Source organism: Schistocerca serialis, chromosome 2, assembly GCF_023864345.2.
Source record: "Schistocerca serialis cubense isolate TAMUIC-IGC-003099 chromosome 2, iqSchSeri2.2, whole genome shotgun sequence".
NCBI lineage: Eukaryota > Metazoa > Arthropoda > Insecta > Orthoptera > Acrididae > Schistocerca > Schistocerca serialis.
The window spans coordinates 690242251-690267698 of NC_064639.1; the positions used below are offsets into that span (position 1 = coordinate 690242251).

The 25448-nt window shown below is 45.4% G+C and overlaps 1 protein-coding gene across 2 annotated transcripts in view; it reads right to left on the reverse strand.

Annotated features, from left to right (window-relative positions):
* Window positions 1-25448, reverse strand: part of LOC126457822 (extracellular sulfatase SULF-1 homolog) — a 796827-nt gene that overhangs the window by 427222 nt on the left and 344157 nt on the right. For both annotated transcript variants that reach the window (XM_050094450.1, XM_050094449.1), the window contains exons 3-4: window positions 10487-10741; window positions 3655-3894 (exon numbers count right to left, since the gene is read on the reverse strand). In XM_050094450.1, the coding sequence (XP_049950407.1) occupies window positions 3655-3894; window positions 10487-10679 (433 nt within the window). In that variant the 5' untranslated portion in view covers window positions 10680-10741. The remainder of the gene's footprint in view (window positions 1-3654; window positions 3895-10486; window positions 10742-25448) is intronic.

A 25448-nucleotide genomic window follows, 5' to 3' on the forward strand; every position in this document is an offset into this window, starting at 1 on the left:
GATGTATGAGACAGGCGAAATACCCTCAGACTTCAAGAAGAATATAATAATTCAAATCCCAAAGAAAGCAGGTGCTGACAGATGTGAAAATTACCGAACAATCAGTTTAATAAGCCACAGCTGCAAAATACTAACGCGAGTTCTTTACAGACGAATGGAAAAACTAGTAGAAGCCGACCTCGGGGAAGATCAGTTTGGATTCCGTAGAAATAATGGAACACGTTAGGCAATACTGGCCCTACGACTTATGTTAGAAGCTAGATTAAGGAAAGACAAACCTACGTTTCTGGCATTTGTAGACTTCGAGAAAGCGTTTGACAATATTGACTGGAATACTCTCTTTCAAATTCTAAAGGTGGCAGGGTAAAATACAGGGAACGAAAAGCTATTTACAATTTGTACAGAAACCAGATGGCAGTTATAAGAGTCGAGGGGCATGAAAGGGAAGCAGTGGTTGGGAAGGGAGTGAGACAGGGTTGTAGCCTCTCCCCGATGTTATTCAATCTTTATATTGAACAAGCAGTGAAGGAAACAAAAGAAAAATTCGGAGTAGGTATTAAAGCCCATGGAGAAGAAATAAAAACTTTGAGGTTCGCCAATGACATTGTAATTCTGTCAGAGACAGCAAAGGACTTGGAAGAGCAGTTGAAGGGAATGGACAGTGTCTTGAAAGGAGGGTATAAGATGAACGTCAACAAAAGCAAAACAAGGATAATGGAATGTTGTCGAATTAAGTCGGGTGATGCTGAAGGAATTAGATTAGGAAATGAGACGCTTAAAGTAGTAAAGCAGTTTTACTATTTGGGGAGCAAAATAACTTATGATACTCGAAGTAGAGAGGATATAAAATGTAGATTGGCAATGGCAAGGAAAGTCTTTCTGATGAAGAGAAATTTGTTAACATCGAGTATAGATTTAGGTGACAGGAAGTCGTTTCTGAAAGTATTTGTATGGAGCGTAGCCATGCATGGAAGTGAAACATGGACGATAAATAGTTTGGTCAATAAGAGAATAGAAGCTTTCGAAATGTGGTGCTACAGAAGAATGCTGAAGATTAGATGGATAGATCATATAACTAATGCGGAGGTATTGAATAGGATTGGGGAGACGTTTGTGGCACAACTTGACTAGAAGAAGGGATCGGTTGGTAGGACATGTCCTGAGGCATCAGGGGATCACCAATTTAGTATTGGAGGGCAGCGTGGAGGGTAAAAATCGTAGAGGGAGACCAAGAGATGAATAAACTAAGCAGATTCAGAAGGATGTAGGCTGCAGTAGGTACTAGGAGATGAAGACGCTTGCACAGGATAGAGTAGCATGGAGAGCTGCATCAAACCAGTCTCAGGACTGAAGACCACAGCAACAACAATACCCTGTAAAAAAAACCTGTGCAACCATTATCGCTGTATACCGTACTAATTTTACTGAATTTTACTTTTTGTATCTACATCAGTACTCTGCACGCCTTAGCCGCTCGGGATTAGCCGAGCGGTCTAAGGCGCTGCGATCATGGACTCTGCGGCTGGTCCCGGCGGAGTTTCGAGTCCTTCCTCGGGCATGAGTGTGTGTGTTTGTCCTCAGAGTAATTTAGGTTAAGTAGTGTGTAAGCTTAGGAACTGGTGACCTTAACAGTTAAGTCCTGTAAGATTTCACACACATTTGAACTTTTTTTCTGCACGCCTACTTTCAGTATGTGGTGGAGGGTACTTTATGAGGCACTGTCACTTCCTCCCTTTCCTGTTCCAGACACTAGTGATTCGTGGGAAGAGCGACTGCAGGCAAGCCTGCGCGTGGTCTCGAATCTGTCTACTTTTATCTTCAAATGGTTCAAATGGCTCTGAGCACTATGGGACTCAACTGCTGAGGTCATTAGTCCCCTAGAACTTAGAACTATTTAAACCTAACTAACCCAAGGACATCACAAACATCCACGCCCGAGGCAGGATTCGAACCTGCGACCGTAGCGGTCTTGCGGTTCCAGACTGCAGCGCCTTTAACCGCACGGCCACTTCGGCCGGCTTTTATCTTCTTACTCTTTTCGCGACATATACGTAGGAGGAAACAATATATCTGTTTAATCTTCTAGGAATGTAGACACTTAATAGGAGACCATACCGTGAAGCAGATCGCCTGTCTTGTAGTGTCTGTCACTGCAGTTCACTGAACATTTGCCGGAAGCTTTCGTGGCTGGCCGCTGTGGCCGAGCGGGTCTAGGCGCTTCAGTCCAGAACCGCGCTACTGCTACGGTCGCAGGTTCGAATCCTGCCTAGGGCTTGGATGTGTGTGATGTCCTTAGGTTAGTTAGGTTTAAGTAGTTCTAAGTTTAGGGGACTGATGAAAAATGGCTCTGAGCACTATGGGACTTAACTGCTGTGGTCATCAGTCCCCTAGAACTTAGAGCTTCCAGACTGAAGCCCTAGAAGCGCTCGGCCACCCCGGCCGGCGGGACTGATGACCTCAGATGTTAAGTCCCATAGTGCTCAGAGCCATTTGATCCATTTTGAAGATTTCGTGCTTGCTACATAAATCTGTAACGAAACGTGCTGCTCTTCTTTGGATTTTCTCTATGTCCTCTGTCAATCCAGTCCGGTGCAGATCCCAGACTTACGAAAAATATTCAAGTACTGTTCGAACATATTGTTTATAAATCTTATTTGATGGACTACATTTCCTGATAATTTTTTCAGTGAACCTCAGTCTGGAATCTGTCTTACCTGCGAGTAATTATACAGAGTGATTCAACTGGCACTACCGACAGGTTTCATGCAATTTGGAACGTCTTCAGAATTCATGTGCAAGATTTTCATTTCTCTTGTTTGGTATGTGTAAACTATTAGTTCTGTAGAAAAAAGTGAACAGGACCTTTTTTGTAGTAAATTTAATGTAGTCAAATTTTGTACTGGAATATAAATGTAGGTTTGTCTTTCCTATCTTCTAAGATAAGCACTAGGGTTAGCATTGTCCCGCGTGTTCTAACACTTCTACGAAACCCAAACTGATCTTCCCCGAGGTCGGCTTCTACCAGGTTTTCCATTCGTCTGTAATGAATTCGTGTCAGTATTTTGCAGCTGTGAGTTATTAAACTGATAGTTCGGTAATTTTCACACCTGTCAACACCTGCTTTCTTTGCGACTGGAATTATTATATTCATCTTGAAGTCTGAGGGTATATCGTCTTTCTTATACGTCTTGCTCACCAATTTGATACTTTCGATGTTTTCAAACTGTGAAAATATTTAGAAACAAAGCGTGGCATGAGCGTTTGAGTGTAGTCCAGGTTCCTGTCTCTGTCCTCATTGAGTGAATGGGAAATACCAGTGCAAAATTTCCAGCAAAAAATTTCCAGCAAAACATTATGTGGCCGTTGGAGGCCATTTCTTGACGCGTTGCCTGTTGGCGCTCGTCCCGAGATCTTCTACCGGGGTATCGACTTCAATCCGCAACCAACATTGAGGGGGAATCCTTAGCAGTGTTAGCCTTAACGATCTTCGGTCCAAGATGCAGAGACAAGCGCCGACAGGCAACACGTCGAAATTCCCTATGTTTTACAGGCCAAAAGTGCTGCAGTATTACGTTTTAGTTGGCTACGTTGTTGCTGACAGCGAGGTTCGCCAATATTTACTGTTGGCAATGAAATGAGGCTTCGCAGACGTACCTGTGCGGTAGCCGGCGTTGGAGAGGTAGGTGGCGAAGGAGCGCGTCTCGTGGCTGGCCTGCCACTGCGGCGACGAGCAGTTGTCGTTGTTGGTGTAGACGTGGTGGTTGTGCACGTACATGCCGGTCAGCAGGCTGGAGCGCGACGGGCAGCACATGGGCGTCGTCACGTACGCGTGCCGGAACTCGGCGCCGCCGTCGCGCAGCAGGCGCAGCGTGCGCGGCATGAAGTTCAGCGAGCCTGCCGTAGCACAGCACGACGCGTCACACCATTACGTTCAGCACGATACGAACGCAAGACATTTTCCGTAAATATAGCTGCACACGTTCCATCTACATTGAAGCGCCAAAGAAACTGATATAGGCATGCATTTTCAAATACTGAGATATGTAAAATGGTTCAATAGGCTCTGAGAACATCTATGGTCATCAGTCCCCTAGAACTTAGAACTACTTAAACCTAACCAACCTAAGGACAGCACACAACACCCAGTCACCACGAGGCAGAGAAAATCCCTGACCCCGCCGGGAATCGAAACCGGGAACCCGGGCATACAGAGATATGTAAAAAGGTAGAATACTGCGCTGTGATCGACAACGCCTATATAAGACAAGTGTCCGGCGCAGGTTATCGAGATTTAAGTGAGTTTAAACTAGGTGTTATACTCGGCGTAAGAGCTATGGGACACAGTATCTCCGAGGGAGCGGTGAAGTGGGGATTCTCCCGTACGACCATTTCACGAGTGTACCGTGAATGTCATCTCCTTCATCCCTGTGGCGGAAAAGATCCTGCAAGAACAGCACCAACGACGACTGAAGAGAATCGTTCAACGTGACAAAAGTGCAACCCTGCCCCAAATTGCTGCAGATTTCAATTCTGGGCCATCAACAAGTGTCAGAGTGCGAACCATTGAACGAAACATCATCAATATGGGCTTTCGGAGCCGAAGGCGCATTCGTGTATGCTTCGTGACCGTACGACACAAAGCCTTACGCCTCCCTGGGCCCGTCAATACCAACATTGGGCTGTTGATGACTGGAAACATGTTAGATGAATCCCTGGACCCTGCGTGTCAGCAGGGGACTGTTCAAGCTGGTGGAGCCTCTATAATGGTATGGGGCGTGTGGAATTGGAGTGATACGGGACCCCTGATACGTCTACATCCAACCCTGACAGGTGACACATACGTAAGCATCCTGTCTGATCACCTGCATCCAATCATGTCCATTGCGCATTCCGACGGACTTGAGCAATTCCAGCAAGACAATGCGACACACCACACGTCCAGAATTGCTACAGAGTGGCTCCAGGAATACTCTTTTGAATTTAAACAGTTCCGATGGCCACCAAACTTTCCAGACATTAACGTTATTGAGCATATCTGGGATGCCTTGCGACGTGCTGTTCAGAAGAGATCTCCAGCCACTTGTACTCTTACGGATTTATTGACAGCAGTGCAGGTTTCATGATGTGAATTCCCTCCAGCAATACCTCAGACATTAGTTGAGTCCATGCCACATCGTGTAGCGGCACTTCTGCGAGCTCGCGGGGGCCTTACACGATATTAGACAGATATACCAGTTTCCTTGGCTTCTCAGTGTATTTAAAGAATGGAATCACGGAACCATCACAAACTGCCGTAATCTGTACTTACTGGTGGGCAACCAGTTTCGGCCAAGCGACCATCTCCGAGTCACGGATTAACAGTAAATCATATTGAGTAATAATGTATAAGATAATGGGTGCTTGTGTATGCGACAGATCTGCGACTGATAATAACTATGTATTTGACGGCAAAGAATCTTCCTTTTAACTCGACGTAGTGTTAATCCGTAACTTGAAGATGTTCACTTGATCGACACTGGCTGTCCAGGAACAAATACACATTACAGCGGCCTCTGGTGGTTCTGTGATGCCGTATCACAAATGCAGGAAAAAGATTTGTTTTTTTTTTTTGCAGCTGCTTGTTTGTAATCCTTGTACGCACTGAACGCAGAATATTGGTGAAGTGGGGTATGGCGCGGACAGTGGCGTATGGTGCGGAAATGTGGCAACTGCATCAATAATACCCTGAGACTAAAGAAGTCGTTTTGTATGGACTCCTCTTGCGATGTGCTACGGTGCAGGGGCGCTAGGTTTTCGATATGTACCAAGCCTGTACACATGCACCTGCAAATTGAAACTTGATTATATAATTCTTTTCGGAGGTGATATGAAATATTAAGACTACATCTCACATTTCTGTGTCCAATGGGGTCACGTAAGTGCTCCAACAGATTGTCGAGGAAAATTACAAGAAATATCAGGGCCAACAGTGTGCAGCACAGTTTACCACTATCAGAGGTCATATTACACTCGAATCAAAGGAAGAAAATTGATGCCTAGGTAACAGTGGCGGCCGGTTATCGTGTGCTAATATGCTACAGAACACCGTGAATATCATACTAGAATTATGCCATTTCCCTTCGAACGGGAGCTGGAAATCGCAATAAAATTACGCAATTTCTCTTCGAATGCCAGTGGGGAATCGCACTAAAGTTGCGCCATTTCTCTTCGAATATGTGCTGGTATCCAAATACAAAGGACAAAAATATGTTTGGTAGCACTCTGTCTGCGATAGTTAGAAACCAGTGTTGAGTGCTGAAACGATAGTCAGCTGCACTATGATCAACTCAGACAAAGGGCGCAGCTGTCTGTTTTCGAATGTGCATGCTCTTATCCGATGTCATCTTTTCTGGCAGTCAGAGTGCTATTGCTCACAGCACCAGGAGAGTATTTTTCTTTGAAGCCGCGTGTAGGTATGTGCGATTTTTGAGGAGCTGCAGTCATAACTGCGTAGTGGGTGAGTGGTTTAACGCACAGACTGGCAGTCCATTGACCCAGGTTCGCTTCCTGCTATTATCAACATTTCTTTTGATTTTATTTTATTCGTTGCAAAATTTAAATGTACTTAATTCAATTTATATATGTAAAATTAATATTTCCAATTTACACTGAAGCACCAAAGAAACTGGTATAGGCATCATATTCAAATACAGAAATATGTAATCAGGCAGAATACTGCGCTGCGATCGACAACGCCTATATAAGCCTATATAAGATAAGTGTCCAGCGCAATTGTTAGCTAGGTTATTGCTGCCACAATGGCAGGTTATGAAGATTCAAGTAAGTCTGAACGTAGTGTTACAGCCGGCGCACGAGCGATGGGACGCAGCATCTCCGAGGTGAAACATCAAACGTCCGACATCGCTGCGACTGGAAAAAGATGATGCAAAAACGGGACCAATGACGACTGAAGAGAATCGTTCAATGTCACAGAAGAGCAATACTTCCGCAAATTTCTGCAGATTTCACAGTGCTGACCCATCAACAAGTGTCAGCGTGCGATCTGTTCAACGAAACATCATCGGTAGGGGGCTTTCGGTGCCCGAGGCCCATTCGTGCACCCTTGATGCACGACACAAAACTTTACTCCTCGCCTGGGGCCGTCAGCACCAAAATTGGACTGTTGATGACTGGAAACATGTTGTCTGGTCGCACGAGTCTCGTTTCAAAGCGTATCGAGCGATTGGGCGTGTACAAGTATGGAGACAACCTCATGAATCCATGGACCCTGCATGGCAGCAGAGCTGTTGGAGGCTGCGGGCCGAGTGCTTTTGGAGTGATATGGGACTCCTGATACGTCTAGACACGACTCTGACAGGTGACACATAAGTAAGCATCCTGTCTAATCACCTGCATCTACTCATGTCCATTATACATTCCGACGGACTTGGGCAATTCCAACAGCACAATGCGACATACCCATACGTCCCGAATTGCCACAGAGCGGATCCAGTAGCAGTCTTGCGAGTTTAAACACCTCCGCTGGCCACCAAACTTACCAGAAATGAACCTTATTGAGCCCATCTGTGATGCCTTGCAACGTGCTTTCCAGAAGAGATCTCTACCCCCACGCATTCTTACGGATTTATGGACAGCCCTCAGGATTCATAGTGTCAGTTCCCTCCATCTGTATTTCAGACATTAGCCGAGTCCATGCCACGTCGTGCTGCGGCACTTCTGCGTGCTCGCGGGGGCCCTACACGATATTAGGCGGGTTGTAAAACGTGTATATTTTTATTGTCTATTGTCAAACCACAATTTATGAAAAGTGTTTATATTTTATTAATAGGATTAAGTAGGAATAATTAATATTTATCATTTTGGAAATGATTGTGGTAGCAGGGAATGTCCGCACCAAAGTATTGTTGGCGGGAGAAACCGCACTTTAGCGTTCGTAGGAAGTCAGTAGTAAGCGAGAAGTGAAGCGAGTCGGTAGCAGGTCTGAAGTGAGAGGTTGACAGGAGCGGTGTGACTGCCAGCCAACAGGCATGATTTACAAGAGATTCTAAACGGATGTATAGATACATCAGCTAACTATTGTCATAAGAGGAACTAATATTATTGAATTTTTTTTTTTTTGAGAAACTAAAGGCTACTGAAGATATGTTTGCGCAATGCTAGTTGTAAGATTATTGTAAAAAGTAAGTCCCATTTGAACGTTTGTAAAATCATTTCATTGCCAACAGTAAATATTTGAAGAAATGTTTTCAGAATAGAATTAATTTTCGGCAGCAATATTGCATTACTGATTACAATCCATCCCAAAAACCATCAACGTAAAACTTTGAAAAATTTTATTGTTGTCAAGAAAAAGTTTAACTATGAAATACGTAACTTCAGTCAAATTAATTAAAGAATAATGTCAGCTTTGCTATTAAAGAATAACGTCAGCTTTGGTAATAAATACAGCCACTTATTATGACAGCCCACCATCAGCTAACAGAGTAAGTATATCCATATCACAGTTCGATGTAGCAGTCATATGGCGATCCAGTAACAGCAAAAAAGGTAAGGAACAATTTTGGTTATTGCAGATAACTACTGAGGGCCACGACGACGACACATTGTATGTTTCGTCGAAATAATCACAGCAAATCACTTTTAATAAGCAGCAATTAAATTTGTATGTGAAGATTGCACTTATCATTACTGAGAAAGAGAATTAATTTGAAAGGGAAGATTTCATTTGTTATCATTAAGCAAGAGGTAGAAATCCTAAGGGAAGGTTTCAAAGGTTATTGTAGAAGGGAAGGTTGCGTAACAAAAGCGATATGGAGTAGACGGGAAGGTTTCAAGGTGTACCAGTTTCTTTGGCTCTTCAGCGTATACAGGGTGTTACAAAAAGGTACGGCCAAACTTTCAGGAAACATTCCTCAAACACAAATAAAGAAAAGATGTTATGTGGACATGTGCCTGGAAACGCTTAATTTCCATGTTAAAGCTCATTTTAGTTTCGTCAGTATGTACTGTACTTCCTCGATTCACCGCCAGTTGGCCCAATTGAAGGAAGGTAATGCTGGCTTCGGTGCTTGTGTTGACATGCGACTCATTGGTCTACAGTACTAGCATCAAGCACATCAATACGTAGCATCAACAGGTTAGTGTTCATCACGAACGTAGTTTTGCAGTCAGTGCAATGTTTACAAATGCGGAGTTGGCAGATGCCCATTTGATGTATGGATTAGCACGGGGCAATAGCCGTGGCGCGGTACGTTTGTATCGAGACAGATTTCCAGAACGAAGGTGTCCCGACAGGAAGACGTTCGAATCAACTGATCGGCGTCTTAGGGAGCACGGAACATTACAGCCTATGACTCGCGACTGGGGAAGACCTAGCACGACGAGGACACCTGCAATGGACGAGGCAATTCTTCGTGCAGTTGACGATAACCCTAATGTCAGCGTCAAAGAAGTTGCAGCTGTACAAGGTAACGTTGTCCACGTCACTGTACGGAGAGTGCTACGAGAGAACCAGTTGTTTCCGTACCATGTACAGCGTATGCAGGCACTATCAGCAGCTGATTGGCCATAACGGGTACACTTCTGCGAATGGTTCATCCAACAATGTGTCAATCCTCATTTCAGTGCAAATGTTCTCTTTACGGATGAGGCTTCATTCCAACGTGATCAAATTGTAAATTTTCACAATCAACATGTGTGGGCTGACGAGAATCCGCACGCAATTGTGCAATCACGTCATCAACACAGATTTCTGTGAACGTTTGGGCAGGCATTGTTGGTGATGTCTTGATTGGGCCCCATGTTCTTCCACCTACGCTCAATGGAGCACGTTATCATGATTTCATACGGGATACTCTACCTGTGCTGCTAGAACATGTGCCTTTACAAGTACGACACAACATGTGGTTCATGCACGACGGAGCTCCTGCACATTTCAGTCGAAGTGTTCGTACGCTTCTCAACAACAGATTCGGTGACCGATGGATTGGTAGAGGCGGACCAATTCCGTGGCCTCCACGCTCTCCTGACCTCAACCCTCTTGACTTTCATTTATGGGGGCATTTGAAAGCTCTTATCTACGCAACCCCGGTACGAAATGTAGAGACTCTTCGTGCTCGTATTGTGGACGGCTATGATACAATACGCCATTCTCCAGGGCTGCATGAGCGCATCAGGGATTCCATGCGACGGAGGGTGGATGCATGTATCCGCGCTAACGGAGGACATTTTGAACATTTCCTGTAACAAAGTGTTTGAAGTCACGCTGGTACGTTCTGCTGCTGTGTGTTTTCATTCCATGATTAATTTGATTTGAAGAGAAGTAATAAAATGAGCTCTCACATGGAAAATAAGCGTTTCCGGACACATGTCCACATAACATATTTTCTTTCTTTGTGTGTGAGGAATGTTTCCTGAAAGTTTGGCCGTACGTTTTTGTAACAACCTTTATACAAAGAAACGTTTAGAGGTGAGCACGGGTGCTTACCGAGCTCGACGTCCTGGTCGTCGGTGAGGAAGAGTATGATGTTGGGGCGGCGCTCCTTGTGCGGGGTCTGCGGCCCGCCGTGGGCGCGCGAGCGCCGCTGCTGCGCGAACAGGTCGTCGGGCCGGCGGCGCGCGCCGCTCACCGCCAACAGCGCCGCCAGCAGCGCCAGCACTAGGGGCAGGGGTCGTCGCATCCTCACTGGCCGGCTGTGCGTCTCGCCGTCACCGTCACCGCCACCTCACCGCCTCACTGCATCTGGAAACCGACACCCTCTTAGTTACTGCCGTATCTCCACGTAACAGTTACGTCTAGAGCTGCAAACCAGAAAGTTTACGAGAATACCGCGTAAAATGATTATGTATATTGTGGCTTAGCAACATATGACAAACCAGTATCGTCCGACCATTATACAGAAGACGGCCGAGATTATAATAAACTGCAACAATTTTAACGAAGATCAGAAGTACACATTTACTACAGGATGGGGAAAGGGGTAAGGAGTGTGGGTGTGGGGGGAGGGGAGTGGAGGAATTAGACATCGAACAGAAGAAGGACGCTTGACGCATTTAGTGAGGTGGGAGCGGCAGTTGCAAACGTCGCGCCAGCTGACGTCAGTTGGTGCCTACGGGAAATAAGGGGTCTGCAACGACTTGTGACGTTACACTAGATATCTTGTCCGACATACATCGCGAACGTTTCGCTACATTTGGGACCAGGTGGGAAATCAATATCTCAATGAAAAGGTACCCAATAAATTCCTTAACTTTACCAGAAATACCGAGAGCGTAACTCTCTTTAAACACGGCTACGAAGTAACAAAGTGGTCTCAAACAGTAACTCGCTTCCCAATTGAGAAGTTAGCTGCAACTCGTAAGACATGTAGTGCCGGCCGCGGTGGTCTAGCGGTTCTAGGCGCGCAGTCCGGAACCGCGCGACTGCTACGGTCGCAGGTTCGAATCCTGCATTGGGCATGGATGTGTGTGATGTCCTTAGGTTAGTTAGGTTTAAGTAGTTCTAAGTTCTAGGGGACTGATGACCACAGTAGTTAAGTCCCATAGTGCTCAGAGCCATTTGAACCATTTGAAGACATGTAGTGTCAGGTGCTGCGCCGTACGCCACGGGGCCCGGATATCTCGTTGGCTCCGGTCCCCCGGCGAGCCGGAGCTGCCCAATTCGCCTTCCAGCTCAAACGTCACTTCGCCCCTATTTGGAAGCATGCGGACGCTACTGCCGCGCCTGCATAGGCGGAACACTGTACCAACCCGAGCACTCAGGAGATTATTTACTCCTCATGACGACGGTGGAGCAAGCTGTCGAAAGCTCGAGTATTCCATTCGTAATGACGCCGTTTGAAACTCGAGGACGTTTATTCAGTCTGCGCAGTGCAAGAATCTTCACTCTCGAAACTCCGTCTCCGTATATCTCTTTATTATTCTTTGACGGTCATTAATCCACATTTAATATTACTGGTCTAGGACTGGCAAGTCTATCCACTGTAGCGGAGGCACGCTAAGTTTCTAAATGTCTCACTGAGCCGTGGTAAGAAATTGCTGTTTTGAAGAGCGCGCCGTAGCGCGTTGTGTGAAGCAGTCGCCCACCGTTCCTGGCGGTGGCGCCGCTGTGGTAATCGCAGCTTTAGTGTCTTCCTCTAGTTGGAAAGCGGAAAGGTTGCCTGTTCACGTGCATCTAAGGGGCGCTATGAGCTCTGTAGAGGTGAGACGGTCAGTCGAGGCGAGTCTAGTCAGTTGGTCAGCCGGCTCAGTGTGGGGCAGTCAGTGTTGTCTGTCGTCGGAGTGCGAGTATGTCTGTCGTGTGAATCAAACCTTAAGCCAGAAAATGAGAGTCTTGCCACTCCGCCAGTAACAGAACTCAGCTAGTGGTCGCCTGGTCGGGGCTGAGTTCCTACATCTGAGTCTGCCCGTTAGATCGCCAGTCTGCTCGAGTTGCTCGGGAACGATCATTGACGGTTGCATTAGTCGGTAGGTTGGTCGCGCATTGAGACACGAGATGACTTGTCCGCCTTGAGCGTCGGCGCATGTGAGGTCCCCACGTGAGTCCAGTGGGCAGCGCCGTAAAGAAAGGGGTAGTGGCTTCGCGGTTCACAAGAGAGCAACAGGAGCGGAACCACGACATTGGGCTGGCCCGGGCGAGCTGCGACGCCGTGCGACGGGAGATCGGCGCGCCTTCCTGCGTCCATTGAAGCTGCTGGCAGCGGACGGTTCGGGAGAGCGTTGAGGGTGCTGCGCCGGGTCTTCGCCAGAAATCGCAGTTTATTAGAAGTTAAGTGACTGGAGATACGTTGTTTCATTTACCTGTTAAATTCTACTCGTTTTATTGGTGAGATCACCAGCCGCTTTGTTTTGGGGCCGTCCCACCATTCTTCTCCGTTTGCCCACCCGCGGCAGGGTGGTTATTGTGAATTGGGTGGTCCGTTTTTCCCTTGTGGAATTGGGGAGGTGTAGAGCAATCTGAGGTTTGGGTTGTTTAGTAAACCCCCCCCCCCCCCCCACACTGTCAATCTGCCATACGTTAATAGCTGCCTCTGTCATGTTTGTCGGATTCGGTGTTAACGAATTTATTGCTTAAAGGCCGAATTCTTGAAATATGTTTCTATCTTGCTTATCATGTTGCGAGGTGGTATATGTGTAATGTGGAGCATGTTGTACATTTTATGCAAGTCTGAATTTTATGAGTTTTATTTAAATAATCATTTTAGGTTATAAGCTTGCCACCCTTCTACCGTAAGAGTCTTTTAAAAAAATAAACAAATTGCACTGTAGGTGTAAAATAATTTGAGAGTTGTACCATTTCCATTCCTCTTACGGGGTGCATAGTTTACATGTTTGTATGAGTTGTTAAAATTTTTGTTTAAAGTAATCTGGTGTGCTGCAGATTTGCACCAGTGTACTCTTTCAGAGATTGTTGTGAGCGGTCATGACAACGGCCGTGTTGAAAGGGAGCAGGCAAGCTTCTCAGCCCGAAGGCTCCTACTGTTAATATTGTTCTTGCCTCTAAATAAAACTGTAACTTGATATTTCGAGGGTGCTTTTCTGCTTATAATTTTAAGTATGTTTTGAAAAGGCTTTTAGGAATAAAATTCACATTTGTTAGATGATATTTCGAGTGTTTTGAAAAAGCTTTTAGGAATAAATTCACATTTTCTAGAAGCAATTTTCCATCAGTTACTTCCTGGCAACTACTTCCACGCTCACCTAGTGTGATTAAATGGGTCAATGTTCTTGTTGAATCGCCAGTAAATAAAGTAAATTATTTAAGAAAAGATTTTGAAAGTAAATGCACGGTTCACTGACTAGAATGCATTGGAATACGGTACTATAAATTTCACCACATAACGAGAGTTTCGCGAACGATTAGATGCAATAAGGGCGCGAAACAGATGTCGTTATTTTCAATTGCTAACAGGTTCCTTGTTTGCTAATAGCGTTTGATCGATGAAATATATGTTACCTGCAGGTGTCTTTTGTTTCTTGATACGCACTTTTGACAGTTTTCACGACGTGTACGTACGATAGAATTTCCGAAAACAGGTTTTGTGAGAAATATGTTGAGATCGGTAGATCTCTCCGGCACTCGAGAATTTGACCATACTAACAGAATCTTCTCACGAGCCGCTACTGCCGAGGACACTAAAGTATGGTGGGTTTACGCGAAAGAGATCAACACGAGCAAATGTGCTCTGCATCAACTGGACTTAAAATGACCCTGACGCACCTTATAGATACAGAAAATTGGAACTAACACACCGTGTTGGGTCTGGGAGTCAAGGCAGGCAGGTTGTAACAGTTTGGCGCTGCAGTCCGTCGCTAGTGCGTCTGCCTACTTGTGCGTGGATAGCGCGACTAGTGGCCGACACGCACTAGGGAAGGCGCACGTACCCGAGGCTGCGCGCTCTGCGTGGGAGAGGCACGCAGCCAGCGGACTGACAGTTGACTTTACGAGCACTCGTCGAGAGCGCCGGGTGCGACGGGCTGCCGACCCACAGGCGTGAGAGAGCGCCGCACTGTAGGCCCTGTATACTGCAAGCCGGATGGCGGAGTCGGTCGTAAACGTCTCGCAGTAATAATTTTTTCATAATACGGCGCCACAGTTATAATATATTTCTTTAAAGCCAGTACCGCCATTAGAAGTGCCGTTATCAAGTGTTTTAAGTGTTATGCAGTGCCTAAGATGGCATACTCTCGTATTTAAAATACACTATTAGACACATTGTCTCGCAGTAAGCCACTATCGCGGCCGCCTAGAAGTGGCAACACTTCGTTCTACTAGGTAGGCTGTACTTAAACGAGGCTTGGTGGGAACTACTCGACACCTAATACCTGCCAAAATTTGCTAGATCAGATTTTACTGCTAACATTCTTTAAGGACCTTTAGTACTAACCGAAAATACACTAGTTTTGGTCAGCAATGTAATTTTTATCTACTGTCTCAGTATTATGCGTTTCAGGACAATCCAGGGAAGTATGATACAGTCGCTGTTATATTGTATATACGTAAATGATCTGGCGGCCAGGTTGAGCAGCAATCTGCGGCTATTTGCTGATGGTGATATGGTGTACGGGAAGGTGTCGTCGTTGACTGACTAAAGGAGAATACAAGATGAACTGTAGAGAATTTCTAGTTGGCCTGATGAATGACAGATGGCTTTAAATGTAGAAGAATGTAAGTTAATGCAGATGAGTAGGAACAATAAACCCGTAATGTTCGAATACAGCGTTGGTAATGTGCTGTTTGACACAGCTACGTCGATTAAATATCTAAGAATAACGTTGCAAAGTAATATGAAATGGAATGAGCATATAAGGTTTGTTGTACGGAAGGCGAATGTCGACTTCGATTTATTGGGAGAATTTTAGTAAACGTGGTTCATATGTAAAGGACACCACACATAGGGCACCAGTGCGACCCATCGTTGAGTGCAGTTCGATTGTTTGGGATCCGTATCAGGCCGTATTAAAGGAAGACTGGAAGCAATTCAGAGGCTGGCTGCTCGGTTTGTTACTGCTATGTTCGAGCAACACGCAAATATCACAGATGTGCTTCGAAAACTCAAATGGGAATCACTGGAAAGAAGGCTAAGTTCTTTTCAAAGAACACAATTGAAAAAAAATTTAGAGAGCCGGCACTTAAGGCTGACTGCAGAACGATTCTGTTGCCGCCAACATACATTTCAAGATGAAGATGAGATCAGAGAGATTAGGGCCCGTATGGAGGCAAACAGGCAGTCGTTTATCCCTCGCTCTTTCTGCCAATGGAAAAGGAAAGAAGATGGCCATTAGTGGTACAGGGTACACGCCGCCACGAATCATACAGTGGCTTGCGGAGTAGTAGATCATCTGGTTTGTCAAAAACAGTGTACAATACCCTGCGGCCTCCTACTACCTTCTGAATCACCATTAGTGCCAGTTTCAAAGGGGGTAGTGTTACGGAAGGCAGTAGCAGGCCACAGGGTACTGTACTCTGTTTCTGACTATACTGTTAATTTCAACTTACAAATTTCACACCGTTATGTTGAGTCAGCCATGGTAATGCTATAATACGAGAGCTGGAACACGTAGATGGTTCAAATGGCTCTGAGCACTATGAGACTTAACATCTGAGGTCATCAGTCCCCTAGAACTAAGAACTACTTAAACCTAACTAACCTAAGGACATCACACACATCGATGCCCGAGGCAGCATTCGAACCTGCGACCGTAGCAGTCGCGCGGTACCGAACTGTAGCGCTTAGAACCGCTCGGCCACCGCTGCCGGCCGGAACACGTAGAGCATTATGTATACAGCAGTGGAATTATTTACACCGTTTTGTGATCTACAGCAATGAATAAAATATTATGACCAGTTTCCACAGTAAGACAGAATGTCTTCTAGTGGCGTTGTGTTCATGGCGCGGTAGGAAGGAAGATTAGGGTTTAACATTCCGTCAGTGTCACAGCAGACGTAGCACAAGCTCCGATTGTTTCGAGGATGAGGAAGGAAATCGGCCGTCCCCTATCAAAGGAACTATCCCAACATTTGCCTGGAGCGATTTAGGGTAATCACACAAAAGCTAAATTGGAATGGTCGAACGCGGATTCGAGCCGTCGTCCTTCAGAATGCGAGTTCCGACTACTAACCACTGCGCCACCTCGCTCGGTAGAGGTGCGACAAGGAAAGTATGAGGGGCGATCTGAAGCTAAAGGTACAAGGCCAATATACCTAGAGTTTCGTCCGTTCTAGAGAAATCGTAGTGTTTGGTAATTCTGATACATGCGACTGTCAACTGTGCAAAATTTCAGCGACGCACCACCTACAGCGCTAGTTGCAGGTAAACGCTAATGGCGACTCGTCTGGAAAACTGATCTTCCGAAGAAATCCGCACAGTTACTCGATTTCTGTGGACGAAACACGCTAACGCGGCTGAAATTCACCGGCAGCTGGTAGAGGTTTATGGAGAGTCTATTATGCCTCGTCAGCATGTTGCAGAATGGTGTCGAAAGTATGCGACCGGGTAGAGGAAACGTCACCGAAGAGGATTGCACTGGCCGACCGAACACGATGTAACGAATCTGAACATAGGTCGCATCGAGGAGCTGATTCAGGACAACAGGAGGACCACGTCTCAGCATATGACGGTAGAACTGCGAATGTCGTTCGGAAGTATTATTCACATTGTTCACGATATTGTGCAGTGCTGCAAAGTTTGTTCTCGATGGGTTCCATGGAATCTGACCCTCAAATCCAAGGAGAAGCACACGGGGATAAGGCTGCAACTTTTGCTATGGTTCTCTGCAGAACAGTTTTCTTCACGGCATTGTCAAGGGTAACGAAAAATGGGTCCACCGCTACAGCCCCGGAAATAAGTGGTCATCAGTTGAGTGGAAACACTCCTCCTTTCCAAAGACAAAGTGGTTTAACGTGACACCACATGTCGGAAAAGTGATGTCCGCAATGCTTTGTGACAGCGCGAGTGTTACACTCGTGGAGTTATTGGAAAGAGGAACACAGTGATCGCTGAGGGGTACTGCGAGATCCTGACACGACTGCGCGAAGCATTCAGGAGGAAACCGCCAGGACTTCTCACCGAAGGTGTTATCTTCCTTCACGACAGAGCGCGAACTCATCTGGCCAAGAGGACCACCATACTATTGAAGCACTTAAGCAGTTTAGCTGGGACACCATTGATCACCCTTCCTACAGCCCAAGCGACTTTCACCCTTTTCTGTGCGGCTGGTCCCGGCGGAGGTTCGAGTCCTCCTTCCGGCATGAGTGTGTGTGTTTGTCCTTAGGATAATTTAGGTTAAGTAGTGTGTAGGCTTAGGGACTGGTGACCTTAGCAGTTGAGTCCCATAAGATTTCACACACATTTGACCATTTTCACCCTTTTCCTAATTTGAAGGAGCATGTAGGTGATCGACGATTCTATTCAGACGAGGATGTGAAACATTTCGTGACAACACGGCTAAACACCCAAGGCAGGACTTTTACCAGGAGAGTATATTCAAACTCATTTCAAGAAGCGACATGCGCCTAAACCAACATGTAGGCTATGTCGAAAGACAACCTACTTTATGTCCCTTCAGTTGGCTGTACTCGTTGTATGAAATAAAATGTACACGCGTCACTGTAGGATTTGTGACATTATACTGCAGTGCCTGTGTTGGTTCGATGTACTCTGCAAATGTCCTGCATACATACATGTCTGAAGGACAGTGTACAGTACATCGAACCAACACAGGGACTGCAATATAACATTCCATACCTAAAAACAAGGTCGTGATTTTAATCACATGTCTCTCCCTGTACGAGATTCACAGTATCTGTACTAATACAGGGTGTAGACAAAACAATGAGATATGAAAGTTTGATCTGTGTGGGCAACGTCTTCGGATAGCCGAAGTGATGAAGGCGACAGCTCGCGTAAAGCCGGAAATCAGGGTTCGAGTTCCGGTCCGGCACAGATGTTCATTTGTCACCAATCAGTTGTGCAGCTACAGTTTCACCACATTTGCAAACGCAAAAATAATTCTTGCATTTGTGACCCTTGTTTCTGATTACCACTCATATATAAGAGGAACAGAGACGACTACAGCGGCGATATAGGCCGGAAACTCGTTCATGTGACTGAAAAGGAGCAGATTGTAATGCCCCAGCACGTAAGAAAGAGCATTTCGGAAACTGTGAAGCTCATTGGCTGTACGTGTAATACTGCCGGGAGCATCTGTTCAAAGAGCTTGAAGAGCGGTGAAACCACGAGTAAGGGGCGAGGCGTTGGACGTCCATGTCCCATCACAGAACGAAGTCGGGGCACTAGTTGTTATATAAAGCAGGACAAGCAGCGATCCGTGTCAGATCTGACGACAGAGTACAACGTTGGTGCCGGCACAAGTGTTTCGAGGCACAGTATTCCAGTGCAGATAGTCGAACATAGGGCTCCATCACATACGACCACCATGAGCTGACCCAACGACATCGTCAATTACGATTGCAGTGACCAGGGGGCAACTGAATGTGGACTGTGGATCAGTGGAAAGGTATCGTCTGGATGGATGTATCACGTTTCTTATTACACTTGATCATGGTCGTTTCCGGATACCCTTTGTCAAGGTGAACGGCTGCTGAAAACCTGCATAGCAACTCGGACGCAGGCTGATAGGCTGCTATGTGTGACTTTCATCTTGGCTTCCGTGGGACATATGGTGGGAATCAAACGCACAATTATAACTGTGGACTATGTGAATATTTCGGAACACCATCATCCCTTCATGGCTGATGGCTTCTCCGACGATGAAGGCATCTTGTAGAAGGATAACTGTCCAAGGGCAGAATCGAGCTATACTTGTGTCAAGAATATGATAGTACACTAACGTTGATGTCTTGGTCACCAAAGTCGCCTCATCTGAATCTGAAGGAACACATGTGGGACGTTAATGTGCACCAATTCTGCGCCCAAAAACAAGCGAAACCTGGTTTAAGGGAACCGCTGTGGGTGGACATCTGGTGCCACGTACCCCTGAAAAGCTACCAACGACCTATCGAATCCATACCTCCAGAATCGCTGCTATATTGAGTCCCATTGGTGGTTCAGTCGCTGTTAAGCAGGTAGTTATAATCTTTACGCTTATCAGAGTATTTTATCTCACTCATGTCCAGTTCTGACACGCATGCGTTATACAGTAAATGTTACGTCTGTGGGCCCTGAGGCGAAACAAGTTTTGTATGATTGCAACAGGTATGGAGGCGAGCAAGTGTGCCAGGGTTTTGCCCAGTTAACCACTACCAGCGTCACGTCACCATAACATGCCTGTGCTTAACATACAAAGGATTGCGTCATACTCTAAGAATGAAATTAAAAATTAAAAAAACTTTACCAAACTTCGTTAGTGTATGTTTTAAATACAGTAATATTAACACTGTAAGATCTCAGAATGATCAAATGAATATGTTAGGGCCGGCCGCTGTGACCGAGCTAATCTAGGCGCTTCAGTCCGGAACCACGCTGCTGCTACGGTCGCAGGTTCGAATCCTGCCTCAGGCATGGATGTGTGTGACGTCCTTAGGTTAGTTAGGTTTAAGTAGTTCTAAGTCTAGGGGACTGATGACCTCAGATGTTAAGTCCCATAGTGCTTGGAGCCATTTGAATATGTTAGGTTATTTTTTCTTAAGATCCTATATTTTCCCTAAGTGCTGCTCAATAATAAAATTACAAAGTTCAAAATTATTCAGAATTTTAAATGTGTATCACAATCAAAAGTTATAAGTCCCAACTTGATCAGAGCAATATTTTGGTCAAAATCGGCGTTTTTTATTCGAAATTGAAGGCGCTAAATACCTAAAAGATGAAAACTTTTGTGTAGCATCAGTTTCACGTACAAACATCAAATATGTGACATCAATAAGCTAACTCTATTAGTTTTCAAGTTATTTCCTAAAAACCAAACTTGGAACGGAGTATCATTCGTACGTATTTCTAGTAGAAAGTTCTAAGTAAGCACTCGATTACTTTCATGCAATAATACAACTGCACCAAGTTTCAAGACTTTATTGTAAATAAATAAGGGTGGTTACAAGTAATCTTAAAGAGGTAGTCAGAGGCCATGTTCTATTGTGGGATAAGTTTTAAAAATTCTAGCTGGTAAAGTTTAAATGCAGTCGAGCCGAAACATTTTCATTAACTAAAGCAAACTTAACTCTATTTGAATAAAAATCAAGAAGATCGTATACTGTTAAAAGACTGCACTGTTAATTACTACAAGTCCGAGGGAGATGCCATTTAGATACTGCTACCTGTGCCTAGAGCGGTTGACAACAGGTGTTCCGTTTGGCGGTTCACTGCGCCGCTACATGAACACAGTCAAAGAGCCAGTGGGGAGATACACTTCTCACCGAGATATCAATCTCTTCTCGTCAGTCCAAAGCCTGTTTGCATTGCGCCCCGGATGATGTCAGAGCTGGGTAGATTTGAATGCGTTTTCGGTAAAAGTAGCAAGTGAGCTCGCGCTAACTATAAATCTTCCCGGTCGCTTAGATTTCTTGGAAGTAACTGTTCGTGCGGCACCCGAAATTTTGACAAAATCGCGTGGCAAGTGGCGAGATTATTTTTCAGTTTTACGGCGAGCAGTTACTTTTGCTGATTAGAAGTCAGGAAAATATACTATTTTGCTTGAAACTTCCCACAGAAGTCGCCTCTGAACTGTTAACAGTGCCATTTACAATAGGGACGTTAGTTCCAATAAAATTTTTGTTCGTGTGAACTTTTACAGAATATATCACTCAGTTAAAACTCAAAACTTTTATTTATAATCACAGTTCCTCATCCCGCTGAGTAAATAGCAAGTAGGAACACTTTCTTTCAATAACCACAAAGAGTAATGTGAACTTACAGACGCCGGCCGCGGTGGTCTCGCGGTTCTAGGCGCGCAGTCCGCAACCGCGCGACTGCTTCGGTCGCAGGTTCGAATCCTGCCTCGGGCATGGATGTGTGTGATGTCCTTAGGTTAGTTAGGTTTAACTAGTTCTACGTTCTAGGGGACTGATGACCTAAGATGTTAAGTCATATAGTGCTCAGAGCCATTTGAACTTACAGACTGGAAATTATGGTGAGTATGTTCTCCATCGCTTTCTGGCTGACGGAAAAAATATTTTTCAGGCTCTTGTAGACGGCAAAGGTACGTGGAAAGCACACACAGACAATTTAAGTGTCTTTTCATAGAAACGTATCTACAATTTGGGTTATTACCCGCTGCCCTTTGGTGTTGTTTGAGAAGTACAGGTTGTGTGAAGACAAACTAATTTCATCTTCTTACATAACCTTCCATAGCCACGAAATAACAACGCTACACAGGACTGGACGCGGGCACATCTTATTCGATGATACGGCACAGAATCATACCTGACACTCTACACCGGGGCAGAAATTCTGCCGTAGAACACCCAAAAGATGGTATATGAAATTCTAATTTAGTCTGAAATTCAAAGAATTTTATTTACGGATTTTACAACTCAATGATGTTTGATAAAAAAAACAGAGTAGCAATATGTAGCGCACCACAACGATTCTTGAAAGTGGTTTCAGCTCTTTTCTCTCAAATGAATGTCACGAGAGAAGTACACCGTGATGCCAGTAGAAGGGTTCAGAGGTTTATGAATTAACTTCGCGCAGGGTTTTTAGCGTGCTACTGCCCAATAATGTATCATCAGAGTCGAAATTTGATTGGTTCATAGTTGTTTTTCTACTGTGATAGAGATCGAAGGTGATGAAAATGAACTGACTGCAGTCAGAATATGCAGAAGGCAGTGAATTTGGCTCTTACTGCTTTCTTCAGTAGAAAATTTCTTTTGTATTTGTCTTCGCTGATGATCCTCCAGTCCTGCGGTAGCAAACTCCCAAGAAGTGACTTACCGTGGTCTGCAGTTTCAAACATTGCTGTTGCTTGTAAACCAAGTGTTCACTTGCTCCTTCGCACTATTTACTGCACTGTGCAAATTTCTCACCTAATCTCGTTACAGCTGTGCGTGTACCGTTGGAATAATAATGCAAGAATATTATCTTTTCAATAACACTTGGTTTCAGGGACTGATGTATATTCGGGAAAACGTTGAACCAAATACGGGGCTTTGAAACATGTTGCAATTTAAACTGTCTCGTGTAAATGGCATGTTCTGATGTCATCAATTACACTGCGTTACGGAGTGTTTCCAAATCCGCAAAATAGACGGTTGATAAAGAGGGTGAAAGTTCATTCCTGCAATAGTTTATACTGCATTGACAATGTTATACATAGTCAGACGGTTCTGCATCTTCGTGGGAAATTAAACGCGAGTGCCACACCGATCACAAACACTTGCCTTTAGCTGTATTTAATCGTAAAATATTCGTAATAGTTGCAGTTTTACATGAGCACTTTTTGCATTGTTGAATAACAGTTTGAGGCAGATGCAAAATAACTGTAGAATGAACTGTTGTTGTTGTTGTGGTCTTCAGTCCTGAGACTGGTTTGATGCAGCTCTCCATGCTACTCTATCCTGTGCAAGCTTCTTCATCTCCCAGTACCTACTGCAGCCTACATCCTTCTGAATCTGCTTAGTATATTCATCTCTTGGTCTCCCTCTACGATTTTTACCCTCCACGCTGCCCTCCAATACTAAATTGGTGATCCCCTGATGCCTCAGAACATGTCCTACCAACCGATCCCTTCTTCTAGTCTAGTTGTGCCACAAACTTCTCTTCTCCTCAATCCTATTCAATACCTCCGCATTAGTTATATGATCTACCCATCTAATCTTCAGCATTCTTCTGTAGCACCACATTTCGAAAGCTTCTATGAATGAACTATAAAACAGTAATTTATCCTTGTTAGTAGCGGATGAGCTCCGTAGCTATGCACTGAATTACTTGGAGAAATACAATAACCAGCCACTTCTGCTGAATAGTTTTACAAACTGCAAGAGCCGGCCGATGTGGCCGAGCGGTTCTAGGCACTTCAGTCTGGAACCGCGCGACCGCTACGGTCGCAGGTTCGAATCCTGCCTCGGGCATGGATGTGTGTGATGTCCTTAGGTTAGTTAGGTTTAAGTAGTTCTAAGTTTTAGGGGACTGATGACCTCAGATGTTAAGTCCCATAGTGCTCAGAGCCATTTGAACAAACTGCAAGATGCTTTTCGGGCTTTGGCCCATCTCCAATCAGTGTAGTACGTTTATACTCGTATCTTGGTCAGTGAAGTGGTTTTATCGGCTTTATTTTGGGCGCGACCGCTGCCTTTTGTTGTGTAATATGTTGCTCCTTTTTCCATCTTTGTATAAGCAGCACAGATTTTACGTATACTTACACATCGATGCAGAGAACCATTCACGATGAGGTCGACATTGATTAGTTGCCATACTCAATTAACTGCAGGCACTTGAAGATTGAGGCCTTACCCAAAAAATCCTGCTATCCCCTTCCCTGGAAGAAGATATTATGCCCATACGGTCATAAATCTCATTTCCCTTCCTCAGGGGAGACGATCCGTGTACCGGCTGCTCCTAATACAGGCGGCAGGATGCGCGGATCGTGTTATGCTGATGGAAAACAAACATGTTTACGACCGGCCCGTGCCTAAATCGGGGGACCGAGTGGACCGCCTCCGGAGTTCCGGAATCTGGACCGGCGCGTCTGGAGCTCAGAACGGCCGGTGACGCCGCCCGGGGGCGCCTTCCGATGGATTCCCGGAGCTCTGTAACACGACCGGCTACTTCGGGACGTCCAGTGATTGCCGGAATCGGGCATTCTCGACGAAATGGAAAGCGGCATCGGTAGGCCGGCGCAGCGCGGGCTTCCTTGTAATCAGAAACCGTAAAGCGTGCTGGGGTAAAAATTACTTTGAAATTACAACGCGGTTTAAAATTCCCGAGGGCCGGGTAATAGCGCCTGCCGAGGGTGGCGCGCCTGCTGAATAATTCAGCGCCGCGACAGCCGGCAGGGCGGCGGAGCGCCTCACACAGCAACAGCAGCCAGCAGGTAGAGGCAGCGGCCGCAGCAACAGGCGGAGCAGCGGCGGCGGCCTCCTCTGTGACCAGACTAGCCCAACTCACGGCCTCCGCAATCAGATCCTCACATTCCGCTTAGGACAACACAGAGCAGCTTAGAGTGCTATTTGCACCCACGTCTATACTCCGTAAACCACCTTACGATGTCTGTCAGCCGGCCGCTGGTGGCCGAGCGGTTCTGGCGCTACAGTCTGGAACCGCGCGACCGCTACGGTCGCAGGTTCGAATCCTGCCTCGGGCATGGATGTGTGTGTTGTCCTTAGGTTAGTTAGGTTTAAGTAGTTCTAAGTTCTAGGGGACTTATGACCTCAGCAGTTGAGTCCCATAGTGCTCAGAGCCAACCATTTGATGTCTGTCAAAGTTCAGTTCGTATACCCCTCCTACGCCCCCCCCCCCGCCCCCCCCTTCCCCTATTTACTGTTCTAGTCGCGAAAGGTGCGCTGGAAGAAGGACTGTTGGTGAGCCCATGCGAGAGCTGTAATCTGCTGTTTCATAATTAGCTGTCGAATGAAATCTAATATTGTCTCAGTTATGTGACTGTGTGGTGTGTGTACTGTAAGACCTTCAGTACACGCACCATCAGATTATTTGACTTGTCGCTCTAATGAAGTAGGCGAGTGGCAGCAATATGTCTCGTGGTCTTATCGTGGCGTGTTTATCTTCTGCCGTTAGGTTAGACGATAGAAATACCACTTGCACGCTTACAGTAGCAAAATGACAGTGACCAACTTTAAACAGAACTTGATTAAATTTCAGACACATTTATTAAAATAATAACAAGCATAAAAATTACTTAACTTGGTTCTGGATGCTATTTACAATTGACAATCTGAAGTTCCTTTGGTATTCGTACGTTAATCTTATTCTCGCATATATCTCTGATACTTGACAAAAGTGTCTATACATTTATCTTCATGGCTATGTACAGGAATATGG